Source organism: Scyliorhinus torazame, chromosome 6 (genome assembly GCF_047496885.1).
Source record: "Scyliorhinus torazame isolate Kashiwa2021f chromosome 6, sScyTor2.1, whole genome shotgun sequence".
Classification (NCBI taxonomy): Eukaryota; Metazoa; Chordata; class Chondrichthyes; order Carcharhiniformes; family Scyliorhinidae; genus Scyliorhinus; species Scyliorhinus torazame.
In genome coordinates this window covers 193,600,453-193,615,129 of record NC_092712.1, presented here as the reverse complement: position 1 = coordinate 193,615,129, position 14,677 = coordinate 193,600,453, and the positions used below count along the sequence as shown (strand labels likewise).

Sequence of the window (14,677 nt, the reverse complement as noted above, 5' to 3'; positions counted from 1 at the left end):
ACACCAGTATTTTCTCGATGTAACTTTACTGGGATTTCCTACAGATACCCTGGAGCAGCTACGTAAATGGTCACCAAGTTACGAAGAAGAACTAAGAAATCCTTACATAAATTCAAAACATCTAATTTTACAGGTTTCATTTTAATAAATTTGAATCTGAATATTAACCAGTATTGTACCTGATGGTCAAAGTTCACACTGAGAAAACCAGTTTCAAAATTACGCTTGATAATTGACTGATCCAAGTTGAACTGGCAGATTTCATGGACCCCGCTTGTCCACGACAAGTAAATCTGTTCTTCATACTCATCCAATAAAGTCAGCATCTCCATATATTTTTGATACACCATCCCAGCTTCATGGCCTTCAAGATTTCTAAAGGAGATATTATACAAAAAACTCATTCCAATTCATTTTATTTTATATCAACAACATAATAAAGGAATAATCGATTAGAATGAATCTCATTCTAGTTCCAAGGATTATTATAGAATCCTGATTGTATCAATGTGGTTCATCCTATAACATAAATCAGTGACAATCAGAGCACCAATGCCCTGTGCACAAGTAGCTTGCTGGCTGCAGAGCTCCAGAGAGACTTTGCAGCAGCTTGGATCATAACCCGAGAATCGTGCTTGGTACAGGAGATCTGTAAACTATATCTATCAAGCTAAAACGGAGAGGAAGACATTTATTTCACATTTATTTCATAAAATAATCCTGAATTGGGCCAATGTTTATATCTGTACTTTTTGCTACTGATCTACGAAAAAGCTCGTAATTTTGCAGGCCGTTCTTCTCATGTTAAATCTCAAATCTCTTCACCACAATCATTCTTGTTTCTCTCGCAAATTAATGTACATTCATTATTTCTTCCAATGTGCAAATATTCCATTCTGCAGACTCGTATTCCTATTAATATTTTCATTGCCACAAAACCAAGATTCACTGGACAAACAAAATCGTAGAATTGCATATTCCTTCAGTTTGCCTTTCTTTAAAAAAAAATATCAGGCTTCTAAACTCAACATTAACATTTTTCAATTATTTGCTCCTAGTTACTGTCGCCTGGTGGAGGTTGGAACCCCACCATGACCTCCCTCTGTTATTCTTTAGTCCTTCAATCTTTAGGTTTTTAAAGCACCAGCTTGTTGTATGCGTCATTACAGAGTGCAAAGTTTCCTCTTGTGTAAGGAATTTCTTTATGCAGAAATAAGTGGCCAAGGCAAAAATTTTAAGTTAATGTTTACAGGTATTTAATGAAAATTACAAAATATTGTAATGAGATGAATGTCATTGATTTTTCCAACTGAAAAACCAAGTCAAACATCTTCCAGCCACGCTGCGGCCAAAATGCAGTGTGCCGAGGCTCAACATGGCCAGTAAATGACAGGAGACTCCGCCCCAGATATCTGCCCGGCTCGCCACACCTCGTGAGATCTAACGTGATCTCGCGAGACGTCACGATGTGAAGCTCGCCCATTGTGGGCGGGATTATTTTTGGCAAATCTGCATAGTAGAGCGAGACAGCTAGTCCCACTCTAAAAAGCAGTTCCCTGAGGTAACCAAGGCATTGGGATCTATCCCCTTCACCCTGGTGACCTCGGGGGAGCACCATTCAGTACTGATCTCCACAAATGGGTACCACGCAGAACTGCACTTGTGGGGGTCTCCGAGGGGATTTGAGGTCCCCAGGTGCATGCCTTCTGGGCAGTGTGATACCCTGGCACTGCTGGTGCCACCTGTACACCTTGGCAGTACCAGTCTGGCACCCTGGCAGTTCCACCTGGGTGCCAGCCTGCCACTGCCTAGGTGCTCAGATGGCACTGCCAGCTGGTGGGGGCACGCCAGGCTGGCATTGCCAAGCTGCCATTTTTTGTGTGCCGTGATCGGGCGGGGAGGTGCCCTGTGGGGGTGTGAGGGAAGGCTCGGGGATCCCCTTACAGTGAGTTGGGGCTTGGGGGCTCAAGAGATCTGAACGCCATTTATAAATGGGGTCCCGATCCCTGCCCGCAGAGCAGGGACTAAGTGCAGACTCGGCCACACATTCCCCACTAAGGCCCTGTATCTAACCGGAGTCACTTTAGATAGCGTGTTTCTTGGCGCTCAAACAGCGGGAAACACGTGATTACACGCGCTCGCTACGGGACATAGTTTCCATTTGTTTTAATCGCTCCCAAAGACACATATTTAAAGTTTTTTAAAAAGCAAAAGACTAAATCAGGAAAAATTGATCAAGTGGGACCAAACTTAGCATTAAAAAGATGGAAGGAGTAAATAAAGGCGAATAAATGAAGACGGAGGAATTTCAGTTTGAAGGGGAACTTTGGGGAACATTAACTCAGATACATCGTGCTGAGTGATTTCATGATCCACAATCACCAGTGGGGATCAGGACTGGTAAGAAATGCATCCGGAAAGTTACAAACCTGCAGGGCAGTTTTTAATGTTGTGACCGGAGTCTCACGCACCAGCTAGGCAGCTGGAAAGAGCCCAGCATTGCCACTCTGAGAAAGGCCCACCAGTATTAACTGGCTATCAGACAGTTAACTAGCCAGTGGTGGGCCTTCTCTGAGATCAAGGATCCCCGGGTCAGAGATTTTACCTTCAATCAGAGGTTGGCAACTCTCCATTGCAGGCAGAATCAGCAGATGTGGCGGCAGCTACTGGCAATGTACCCACAGAAAGGCCTAGGATCACAACAGGACACAGACCACGGGCGAGTGTGCAATGGCTCACAGTGAAACCAATCCCGGGTCCTAGATTGACACTGAGCATCTGGAAACAAGGGTCACACCCGAGAGCCTTTGCTTTTTTCAGGCATTTGCTTTTTTCAGGCATTCTAAGTGTGACTGCCCTGCCCGTGGCTGGTTCAAACAAGCGGAACAAGGTTGAGAGTTTGTGACCCTTAAGCATGCATTAATTGCCCACTTAAGGGCCTGAATTGGGTAGCATGTTGGGAAGGCCGTCCATGAGCCTTCCCACAGCAGACTTAATCAGGGCAGAGGCGGAAAGGCAGCAGGATCCCCACCGAGAAACTCCTTGCCCTCGTCTAAACTCACCTAATCGAAGGGCATTAAATTCCACACATGGTCTTTCAGTTTCTCCATAAATGTAAATTATTGAACATTAAATCACAGACTGTGTGGTCATAATTTACTGACATGTGAGCAACGTAGCTGCTGAATCGCCCCTAATAACTAACACTAGAGAAAAAATACGAAGGTAACTTTTTTAAATTCATATTTACGCAATGCTCGCCTTTCCAGTGAAGCCCACATCCCATAAAAATGAATTTTGTGGACGTTTACCTAGTGTTTTTTTATCTAGTGATCATTTTTGTATTTATTTCCATCCCCTGTTTGGATCCTGATTATTTTGTATTTTTGAAATGCCATTAGTGTCTTCTACCATGAAGACTGACGCAAAGTATTTATTTAACTCACTGCCTCATAGCCCCGGGTCACTGTCCATGTAGAGTTTGCAAATTCTTTTATTTTTAGGATACATTTTATTGAGGCATTTATAATTTTAACATTTTAACATATTAACATTCTAAATAACAGAATGGTCCACCACACGCAAAAAACCCACAGTAACATACCCACCTTCCCCCGCCCCAACCCCTAGCTACCCATATATTAGAACCCCTGCCCTTATTCTCCACTTCCATGCCTCCCCTCCCCCCCCCCCCCCAACCCCACCCCCTCCCCCCCCCCCTCCTTCTGCTGACGGTCAGTTTTCCTTAAAGAAGTCAATGAACGGCTGCCACCTCCGAGCGAACCCCTGTAATGAACACCTTAAGGTGAACTTAATCTTCTCTAGCCTGAGAAACTCTGCCATGTCACTGACCCACACTCCTGACTTTGGAGGCTCCGAGTCCCTCCATCCCAGCAAAATCCGTATCTGGGTCACCAGGGAGGCTAAGGCCAAAACATCGGCCTTTCTCCCCCACCCTGGGCTCCCGGATCTTTCGACACTCCGAATACTGTCACCTCTGGACTCGGAGTCACCCTCACTTCCAGGACCTCTGATAGGACACCTGCGAATCTCTGCCAAAATCCCCTCCACGGCGGACACGCTCAGAACATATGTACATGCTTTGCCGGACTGCCCCGCATCGCCCACACCTGTCCTCCACCTCCTCAAAATACCAACTCATCCGGGCCACAGTCATATTAGCCCTGTGGACCACTTTGAACTGGATCAGGCTAAGCCTGACACACGACGAGGATGCACTGATTCTTTTCATGGCCTTCTCCCATAGCCCAACTTCCAACTCTCCCCCCCCCCCCCACCCACCCCAAAACACGAGTTCCCACTTCCTCGTCCCCTCCCCGATTGGGGCCCCTTCTCAATTCACCATTTCCTTATATATTTCCGAGACCTTCCCCTCCTCAACCACTGTTTTTCACATCACCTTATCCTGTGGTCCCTTTTGTGAGGGCCACGAAGAATCCAGCACGAATTTCAAGGATACAAAGAAATAACATTTATTTACAATAACATATATATGCACAACAGCAGCAACCTCGCTTGCTGCTTACTCCTTCCTGCTGGTTCCAAACTGGCCACTTTATTTATACAGGGAGTCTGCTAATGATTTCTCCGCCCCCCCCTTATTGGGGAAGCTCATACTCCCACAGGATTGTGGGATTGTCATTAGTCCCCAGCCAATGGTAAGCAGGCAGGTTATAACATCCCTCCCCCCCCCCCCAAAGTCCAAGGAATCCACCGAAGACCCTGGCGAAGGAGGGCGTCGGACTCGTTTTGCCGCAGGCCGGACATCATTTGCACGAGGCGCTGGATCGGGCGGCGTGTAACGAGACGGAGACCGGCACTTCTGTGAACGGCGTAACGGTTGTATATCCACGGCCCGTGGGCCCGAGGATTCCCCATCTGATGCGTCCTGTGTCTCCATCTCGGAGTCAGAGTCTGCTGCCTCTGTCATCTCGGCGTCTCTATCTCCACGCGGTTCTGTAACGACCTGCGCAGGCTTTGAGTGAGGCACCAGAGGAAGATTGTGAGGGCTACTTTCCATTGTCTCTGCGGCTGTAGAAATGAGCTCCGGGGGCGGGGAATCTTTGGAAGGGATAGTCTTCTGGACCGAACGTGGTCTACATGTTTGCTCTGGAGACGACCCTGGGTTTGCACCTGGTAAGATATAGGGCCCGTTTGGCGAAAGATTACGCCAGGGACCCAATGGGCACCACCAGCAAAATTGTGAACGAACACTGGGTCACCGGGCGCAAACTGCCGAATCGGCAGATGCCGAAAAAACCCTGTCCCTGCCGTTCTTGTGTGCGACGTACTTTTGCGCCAATGTCCGGGAAAACCATACTAAGGTGGGTGCGAAGTCTCCGGCCCATTAGGAGTTCTGCTGGAACAACCCCAGTCACCGTATGGGGGGTGGTCCTATACGAAAACAAAAAGCGAGTCAGTCTCGTGTCCATTGACCCGGAAGACTGCTTCTTTAGGCCTCGTTTGAATATCTGCACTGCGCGCTCCGCCAACCCATTTGAAGCCAGGTGGTATGGGGCAGTGCGGATATGGCGTATGCCGTTCATCTTCATGAACCTCGCAAACTCCTCACTGGTGAATGGAGTGCCGTTATCTGTGACCAGCACCTCGGGGAGGCCATGTGTACTAAAAGACAAACGCATCTTCTCAATTGTTGCGCAGGACGTTGTGCCAAGCATCTTATGCACCTCTAGCCATTTAGACTGGGCGTTGATTAATAAAAGGAACATGGATCCTTGAAAAGGGCCGGCGAAATCCACATGCAAGCGGGCCCAAGGCCGCCCTGGCCATTCCCAGTGATGTAGGGACACGGCCGGCGGAAGCTTCTGATGCTCCGGACAAATGGAGCAGTTTTGGGCCACCTTCTCAATGTCGGCGTCGAGGCCTGGCCACCAAACATAACTCCGGGCCAACATTTTTATTTTGGTCACACCTGGATGCCCATTGTGCAAGTCTCTTAGTATCAGCTCCTGTCCTTTTTCCGGGACAATCACACGCGTCCCCCACAAGGGGATGCCGTCTTCCACGCTGAATTCTGACAGCTTGGAGGAAAATGCCCGCAACTCGCCTGGGAGCTGTCTATGCTGCCCACCATACAGGACTATGTGTCGAACCTTTGACAGTACTGGCTCCGTCTGGGTCCACTCACGGATCTGTGATACCGTGACAGGCAAGGTGTCCATAAAATTTAGGGTTGCAACCACCTCACCGGTCGTGGGGGTCGACATGGGGCCGGTCTATAAAGGCAATCAGCTCAGTGCGTCGGCATTCGCTATCTGCGTTCCTGGTTTGTGCTCCAGAGAATACTCGTATGCAGCGAGCAACAAAGCCCAGCGCTGGATCCGTGCGAAAGCAATGGGCGGTATTGGCTTATCCTCTCTGAAAAGTCTCAGCAGAGGCTTATGATCAGTCACGATAGTGAAGTGGCGGCCATACACGTATTGGTGCAAACGTTTCACCGCAAAGACCACCGCCAGGCCCTCCTTCTCGATCTGCGCGGACTTTTTTTCCGCTGCAGTCAATGTGCGGGAGGCAAAAGCTATCGGCCGCTCGGCCCCGTTCTCCATCTTGTGGGACAGGACGGCCCCAATACCATACGGGGATGCATCACGTGACGAGCAAAGGCTTTCCAGGATCATAGTGGGTTCGTAACCCAGACGACAACAATTGTTGTTTTACCCGCCGGAAAGCGGTTTCTTGCAGCTGACCCCAACCCAGGTGTGATTTTTCTTTAGCAGAAGATGCAACGGGGCCAGCGTAGTTCCCAGATTGGGGAGGAACTTCCCGTAATAGTTTACGAGGCCGAGAAAAGAACGATGATGCGAAATGTCAGTCGGGGCGGGGGCCTGCTGAATCGCGCGCACCTTCTCTGCGACGGGGTGCAAACCTTCACGGTCCACCCGATAACCCAGGTAGACTACTTCCTTCGCCTGAAAGACGCACTTTGTGCGACGTAAATGGACTCCAGCCTCCGAAAATTGTCTACGGACAGCCTCCAGATTTTTCAAATGTTCCTGCTCCGACGTCCCTGTGATCAAAACGTCATTTAAGTAGACAGCGACACGCGGTAAACCTCTCAAAATGCCCTCCATAACGCGTTGAAAAATAGCACAGGCAGAGGATACTCCAAAGGGCAAACGTGTATATTCGTATGGCCCCGTTGTCTATTAATCGTTACATATGGTCGGGAGGCAGGGTCCAGCTCCAACTGTAGGTAGGCGTGACTCATATCTAATTTTGTGAACGAGAGTCCAACTGCAAGCTTTATGTAGAGATCCTCTATGCGAGGCATTGGATAATGGTCGAGTCGGGAAGCCGTATTCACTGTAAGTTTATAGTTGCCGCACAAGCGGACTGTGGCATCTGGCTTCATTACAGGTATAATTGGTGCTGCCCAGTCAGCGAAACGGACGGGCCTGATAATACCCAAAGTTTCCAAACGAGTGAGCTCCCCTTCTACCTTCTCGAGCAAGGCGTAAGGCACCGGGCGCGCCCGGAAATAGCACGGCGTGGCTCCTGGTTCGACTTGGATACGGGCTATGGCCCCTTTTATTTTCCCCAAACCGGGCTGGAATACATCTGGGTATCGTCCTGGCACCTCAGTCAACCCTCCAGAAACTGTTTGGAGGATGTGCTGCACTGCAAGCGCAAATGGCGCAACCAGTCCCGACCCAACAGGCTGGGCCCATGGCCGCGCACCACGATAAGTGGGAAACGCCCCTCCTGGCGTCCATAAACAACAGGGGTCATCGTAGTTCCTGCAATGTCCAATGGTTCCCCCGTGTAGGTGGCCAACCTGGCCTGTGTGTCAGTTAATGTAAGGGTCTGTATACCCTGCTTGATGTGGTCGAATGTCCTCTGGGCGATCACGGAGACCGCTGCGCACAACTCCATCTCAAGCGGGTGACCATTGACCCGTACTGTTACCTTAATGGGGGCCACACGGGGAGCTGCCACACAATGCAGCTGCAGGCAGTCATCCTCCATCTCCACGTCTTCAGGAGTAGTCGCCGCAGGTTCATCCACATGGAAGGTACGGCCCCTGGGCTGGTCCCAGTTTCGGTCGGAACGACGGCGCCTCTGGCGCCCCCAGGACCTCCGTCCGCGACGGGGTCGGTGCCTACAAGTCTGACATGGACATGGCTCCTCATCCATTGGTTCTGGAGAAGGCTCCCTGCGGGGAGGAATGTCCGATGGCCACTGGCGTCGACCTGGATGTCGTCTAGCCCAAGGTACCGCAGGAGTGCGGGGGGCTGTTTTCGGACGGTAGGGGTTGTGCCCCAAGGCATGCACCTCCATTCCCTGTAGCTCCTGCACTCCTTGTTCTGTGCTCTCTCGGGACAATACTATTTGAATGGCCTGTTGAAAAGTCAATGTTGGCTGAGCTAACACCTTTCTCTGGGTGGCCGCATTGTTAATACCGCAAACCAAACGGTCGCGTAACATTTCTGACAAGATCTCACCATAGTCACAGTACTCCACAATCCTGCGTAGCCTGGATAGAAAGTCGGCAAGGGATTCTCCTGGGGTCCTCTCAGCGGTATTAAACCGGTAACGTTAGACTATCGTGGACGGGGTTGGGTTAAAATGCTGCCCCACTAAACTCACAAGTTCATCAAACATTTAGGTGTCCAGCGCAGCTGGGTATGTAAGGCTCCTAATCACCCCAAACGTATGCGGGCCGCAGGCGGTGAGCAATATGATCACCTGGCGCTCGTTTTCGGTGATATAGTTTGCCCGGAAATAGTAATGCACCTGTTGTGCATACTGGTTCCAGCTTTCCAGCGCAGCATCAAAAACATCCAAACGTCCATACAGAGGCATGTTGTAATAGAAAACAACTTCCAACCTGTATCCAACAAAAATCCAGGGAGGTGGTTTCTGCAGTGTAGACAGCTATTCACTTTAACCCTCATCGCCAGTTTTGTGAGGGCCACGAAGAATCCAGCATGAGTTTTAAGGATACAAAGAAATAACATTTATTTACAATAACATATATATATATATATACAAAAGCAGCAGTAACTTCGCTTGCTGCTCACTCCTTCCTGCTGGTTCCAAACTGGCCAACTTTATTTATCCAGGGAGTCTGCTAATGATTTCTCCGCCCTCCTCATTGGGAAAGCTCATACTCCCACAGGATTGTGGGATTGTCATTAGTCCGCAGCCAATGGTAAGCAGGCAGGTTATAACAGTCCCCTTAGACAAAGGCGAGGGAAGCTTGGAACCTGCCTCCGGACAAAGTCCCGTACCTGCAGGTACCGCAATCCATTCCCACCCGGTAACTCAAACTCCTCCTCTAGCTCCTCCAGGCTCGGGAAACCCTCCTCAATGAAGAGATCCCCAAATGTCTCATCCCTGCCTGTTGCCACCTACTAAAGCCGCCATCCAGCCCCCCCCCGGAGCGAACCGGTGATTGTCACAGATCGGTGACCACACCGACGCCCCCTCCAGTCTCATGTGTTGCCTCCATTGTCCCCACACTCTCAGGGCTGCCACTACCACTGGGCTTGTGGAGTATCGAACCAGCTAGAACGGCAGAGGTGCCATTAACAGAGACTCCAGACTCATACCCTTACAAGATGCTGCCTCTACCCGCTCCCACACCGACCCCTCCCCCACTACCCACTTCCTAACCATCGAAATATTAGCCGCCCAGTAGTAATTAATAAAGTTCGGAAGAGCCAGGCCTTCCTTCCCGCGCCCCAGCTCAAGGACCTTCTTCACCCTCGGGGCTTTCCCAGCCCATATAAAACCCAAGATTTTCCTACAAATGCCTTGGGGATAAAGATTGGGAGACACTGAAACACAAGCAGCAATCTCAGGAGGACTATCATTTTGACAGTCTGTAACCTCCCCGTCAATGACAGCGGGAGCACGTCCCACCTGCGGAAGTCCCCTTTCATTTGCTCAATCAGCCTGCCCAAATTTAGTTTATGAAGCTGACTCCAGTCCCTTGCCACCTGAATCCCCAGATACCTGAAACTCCTCCCCACCACTTTGAATGGCATCTCCCTCAGTCTCCTCTCCTGCCTCCTTGCCTGGATGGCGAAGACCTCGCTCTTGCTTAGTTTGTAGCATGCAAACCGGCCAAATTCCTCCAGTATTCCCATCATTCCTGTAATTCCCCCCCCAACGGGTCTATTATATACAGGAGCAAATCGTCCGCATAGAGCAAGACCCTATGCTCCACCCCCCCCTCTAACTATCCCCCGTCAAATGTTCGATGCCCTCAGTGCCACAGCCACGGGCTCTATGGCCAGGGCAAACAGTAGTGGGGAGAATGGGCACCCCTGCCTTGTCCCCCTACACAGACTAAAATACTCTGATCGGACCCAGTTGGTCCTTACATTCACCACTGGTGCCTGATATAGCAACCGGACCCAACTACGAATCCCTGCCCGAACCTTCCCAGGACATACCACAGGTATTTCCACTCCACCCGATCAAAGGCCTTCTCTGCATCCATGGCCATCACCACCTCGACCTCGTGCCCCTCCACAGGCACCATTATCACATATAGGAACCGTCTAATATTGGACGTCAGATGTCGTCCCTTCACAAATCCAGTCTGGTCCTCCCCTATTACCTCCGGGACACAATCCTCTATGCGCATGGCCAAGATCTTTGCCAGCAAGTTAGCATCCACATTCAACAGGGAGACCGTTCTATACATCCCACAACTCTCCGGATCCTTATCCCGCTTCAAAATAAGGGAGATCAATGCCTGTGATAATGTTGGAGGGAGCACTCCCAGTACCTTGGACTCATTAAAAGCCTTTACCAGGAGCGGCCCTAGCAACCCGGAAAACTTTTTATAAAACTCGATCGGGTATCCATCAGGTCCCAGGGCCTTACCCGATTGCATCGCCTCCGACCTGTCTATAACCTCCCCAAGCCCAATTGGGGTTCCCAGACCCTCCACCAACTCCTCATCTATCCTCGGGAACTCCAGCCCCCCCAGGAATCACTTCATACCCTCCTCCCCGGCTGGGGGTTCCGATTTATACAATCTATTGTAAAACTCCCGAAACACATCATTCACCCCTCCGGATCCAAAACCAACTCCCCCACTGTATCTCTTACTTTCCCAATCTCTCTCGCCACCTCCTATTTCCTCAGCTGGTGCGCCAACATCCTGCTGGCTTTTTCCCCATATTCACATACCACCCCCTTCACCCTCCTCAGCTGTCCGTCTGCCCTACCTGTGGACAGGAGCCCAAATTCCAGTTGCAGTCTCTGATGCTCCTTCAGAAGCCCGTCATCCGGAGACTCCGCATACCTCCTGTCCACCTGTAAAATCTTGCCTACCAACCTGTCCAACTCGCCCGCTCAGTCTTCTCCTTATGTGCCCCAATTGAGATGAGATCCCCCCTAATAACTGCCTTCAGTGCCTCCGACACCACGCCCTCCGAAACCTCACCTGTGTCATTCATCTTTATATATCCCCGAATGGCCACCTTCACCTGCTCGCACACCTCCTCCTCCGCTAACAGCTCCACATCCAACCTCCATTGTAGCCGCTGGGCCTTTCCTCTGTTTACTTGCAGGTCTACCCAGTGCGGGGTGTGGTCTGACACCACAATTGCTGAATATTCAGCATCCACCACCCCAGCCAGCAGCGTTTTGTCCAACACAAAGAAGTCTATACGGGAATATACCTTGTATACATGGGAGTGTACAATGAATGTACACTCTGTCCCTTCCTGTCACACTCTGGGTATCATTGCCTAAATAGCTGCCAGAAGATTGGGAAAGTTTTAAAAAACAACAAAAATGGCCCAAAAAAAACCACTCAATAAAAATTGAGAGCAAAATAGCAAGTAATATAAAAATGAATTTGTTTATTTAAATATATACAATGGAAGAGAGAGACCCAAGTGGGCATATTCTCTTTGGGGCCTGAGGCTGTGGAAATAATCACGGTGAAACTGGAAATGATAGAGGAGTTAAACAGATACTTTTTATTTCTCAGCATGGTTCATGAAGGGGAAGTTATGCCTGGAAAATGTATTAGAATTCTTTGAGGTGGTAATGAGCAGGATAGATAAAGGGGAAGCAGTAGATGTAGAAAGCATTCGATAAGGTACCACACAAAAGGCAATTTAATAAGAGCCTATGGTGTTGGGGGTAGTATATTAGCATGGATAGAGAATTGCCTAACTGATAGTGGACAGAGGGCCTGATTCTCCGACCGTTCATGCCAACTGGATTCTCTGGTCCGGCTGCAGTGAATGGGAGATTTGGCTGAGCGCCAAATTCTCCATTTTCGTTAGCAGCGATAGTGTGGCACACTGGGATTGGAGAATCATGGCCAGAGGGTTGGGATAAGAGGGAGATTTCAGGATGGAAACCTGTAACTAGTGGAGTGGCAAAATGATCAGTGCTGGGCCAACAATTATTTACTTTTTGAATGACTTGGACAAGGGAACTGAATGCACCATTGCCAAGTTTGCGGATGACATAAACATAAGTGGGAAGGCAAGTGATAAGGATGACACACAAGTCTGCAGAGGGATATATGCTGGTTAAGTGAACATTTTACAGATGCAATATAATGTGCGAAAATGTGAAGTTTTGCACCTTGGTAGGTAAAATAAAGGAGTTGAATATTATTTAAATGGAGAAAGACTGCAGAAAGCTGCAGCACTGAGGGATTTGGGGGTTCTCGGCATAAATCAGAAAAAGCTAGCATGCAAATTCAGCAGGTAATATGGAAGGCAAAAGAAACGTTGGCCTTTATTTCATAGAATTCACAGTGCAGAAGGAGGCCATTCGGCCCATCAAGTCTGCACCGGCCCTTTGAAAGAGCTCCCTACTCAAGCACACACCTACTCCACTCCATTCCCTTAACCCAGTAACCCCAATTAACCTTTTTGGACACTAAGGGTAATTTAGTATGGCCAATCCACCTAACCCGCACATCTTTGGACAGTGGGAGGAAACCGGAGCACCCGGAGGAAACCCACACACACACGGGGAGAACGTGCAGACTCCACACAGACAGTGACCCAAGCCGGGAATCGAAGCTGGGACCCTGGAGCTGTGAAGCAACTGTGCTAACCACTATGCTACCATGCTTCAAAGGGAATGGAGTATAAAGTAGGGAGGGTCTTGCTAAAATTATACAAGACACTAGTTGGACCACTCCTGCAATACTGTAGATAAAAGCAAATTATTGTGGATGCTGGAATCTGAAACAAAAACAGAAAATACTGGACAATCACAGCTTTGACAAAGAGTCATCCAGACTCAAAATATTAGCTCCTATTTCTCTCCATAGATGCTGTCAGACCTGCTGAGATTGTCCAGTATTTTCTGCTTTTGTGCCTGGAATACTGTAGACAATTTTGATCCCCTTATCTAAGGAAAGATATAGTGGCATTGGAGACCATCTGGAGAAGTTCACACGGTTGATCCAGAGTATAGAGGGATTTTCTTATGAGGAGAGGTTAAGTAAATTGGGTCTGTACTCATTGGAGTTTAGAGAATTGAGAGGCGCCCTTATTGAGACATATAGGATTTTCAGTGGGTTTGACAGGCTAGATGCTGAAAGGTTGTTTCCCCTTGTGCGAAAGTCTAGGAAAAGAGGGCATATCTCAGTGTAAGAGATCACCCATTTAAGACTGAGATGAGAAGAAATGTAATCTCTCAGAGTAGAGAATCTGTGGAATTCTTTACTGCAGAGAGCTGGAGAGGTTGGGTCGTTTAGCACGTTCAAGGCTGTGATGGACAGATTTTTAATCAGTAAGGGAATCAATGGTTATGGGGATACAGCAGGAAAGTGGATTATTACATCAGATCAGTCATGCTAACATTGAATGGCGGAGCACACTCAATGGGCCGAATGGTCAATTTCTGCTCCTATGTCTTATGGTCTTGTATGCCAGGCCACGAGGTTACAGATTGTGGCCGAGTACAACTCTGTTGCTGCTGATGACCGACAGCACCTCATGGATGCCCGGTCTTGAGTTGCTGGTTCTGTTCAAAATCCATCCCATTTAGCAAGATGGAAGATATCCCCAGTGTGAAGAAGGGACTTCATCTCCACAAGGACTGTGTGGTGGTCACTCCTACCAATACTGTCACGGACAGATGCATTGGCAGCAGGCAGGTTGGTGAGGATGTTTTTTCCTTCTTGTTGACTTCCTCACTCCCTGCCAGAGACCCAGTCTAGCAGCTATGTCCTTTCAGACTCAGCCAGTTTCATCTGTAGTGGTGCTGTCAAGCCATTCTTGATGATGGACATTGACGTCCCCCCTTCCAGAGTACTTTTGTGTCCTTGCCAACCTGTGATTACAAGTAGATGTTCAACATGGACGAGTACTGATGCATCAGCTTAGTGGGGTCGCAGTGTGTGATAATCAGCAGGAGTTGTCCTTGCCCATGTTTGACCTGGTGCCATAAGACTTCATGGGGTCAAAAATCAATGTTGAGGACTCCCAGTGTAACTCCTTCCCATCTGTACATCACTGTGCCGCCACCTCTGCTAGTCTGTTCTGCTGGCGCGACATGACACACCTAGGGATGGTGGTGTCTGGGACATTACGTGTACGGTATGATTCTGTCAATGTGACTATATCAGACTGTTGCTTGACGAGTCTGTGAGATAGCTTTCCAATTTTTGGCACAAGCTCCTTGATGTTAGTAAGAAGGA

At 49.1% G+C, this 14,677-nt stretch overlaps 1 protein-coding gene across 1 annotated transcript in view; it reads right to left on the bottom strand.

Annotated features, from left to right (window-relative positions):
- The window catches only part of LOC140425201 (dynein axonemal heavy chain 11-like), a 755,586-nt gene that overhangs the window by 617,469 nt on the left and 123,440 nt on the right, over positions 1–14,677 (bottom strand). The window contains 1 exon segment of the mRNA XM_072509215.1: positions 180–375. Within this exon segment, the coding sequence (XP_072365316.1) occupies positions 180–375 (196 nt within the window).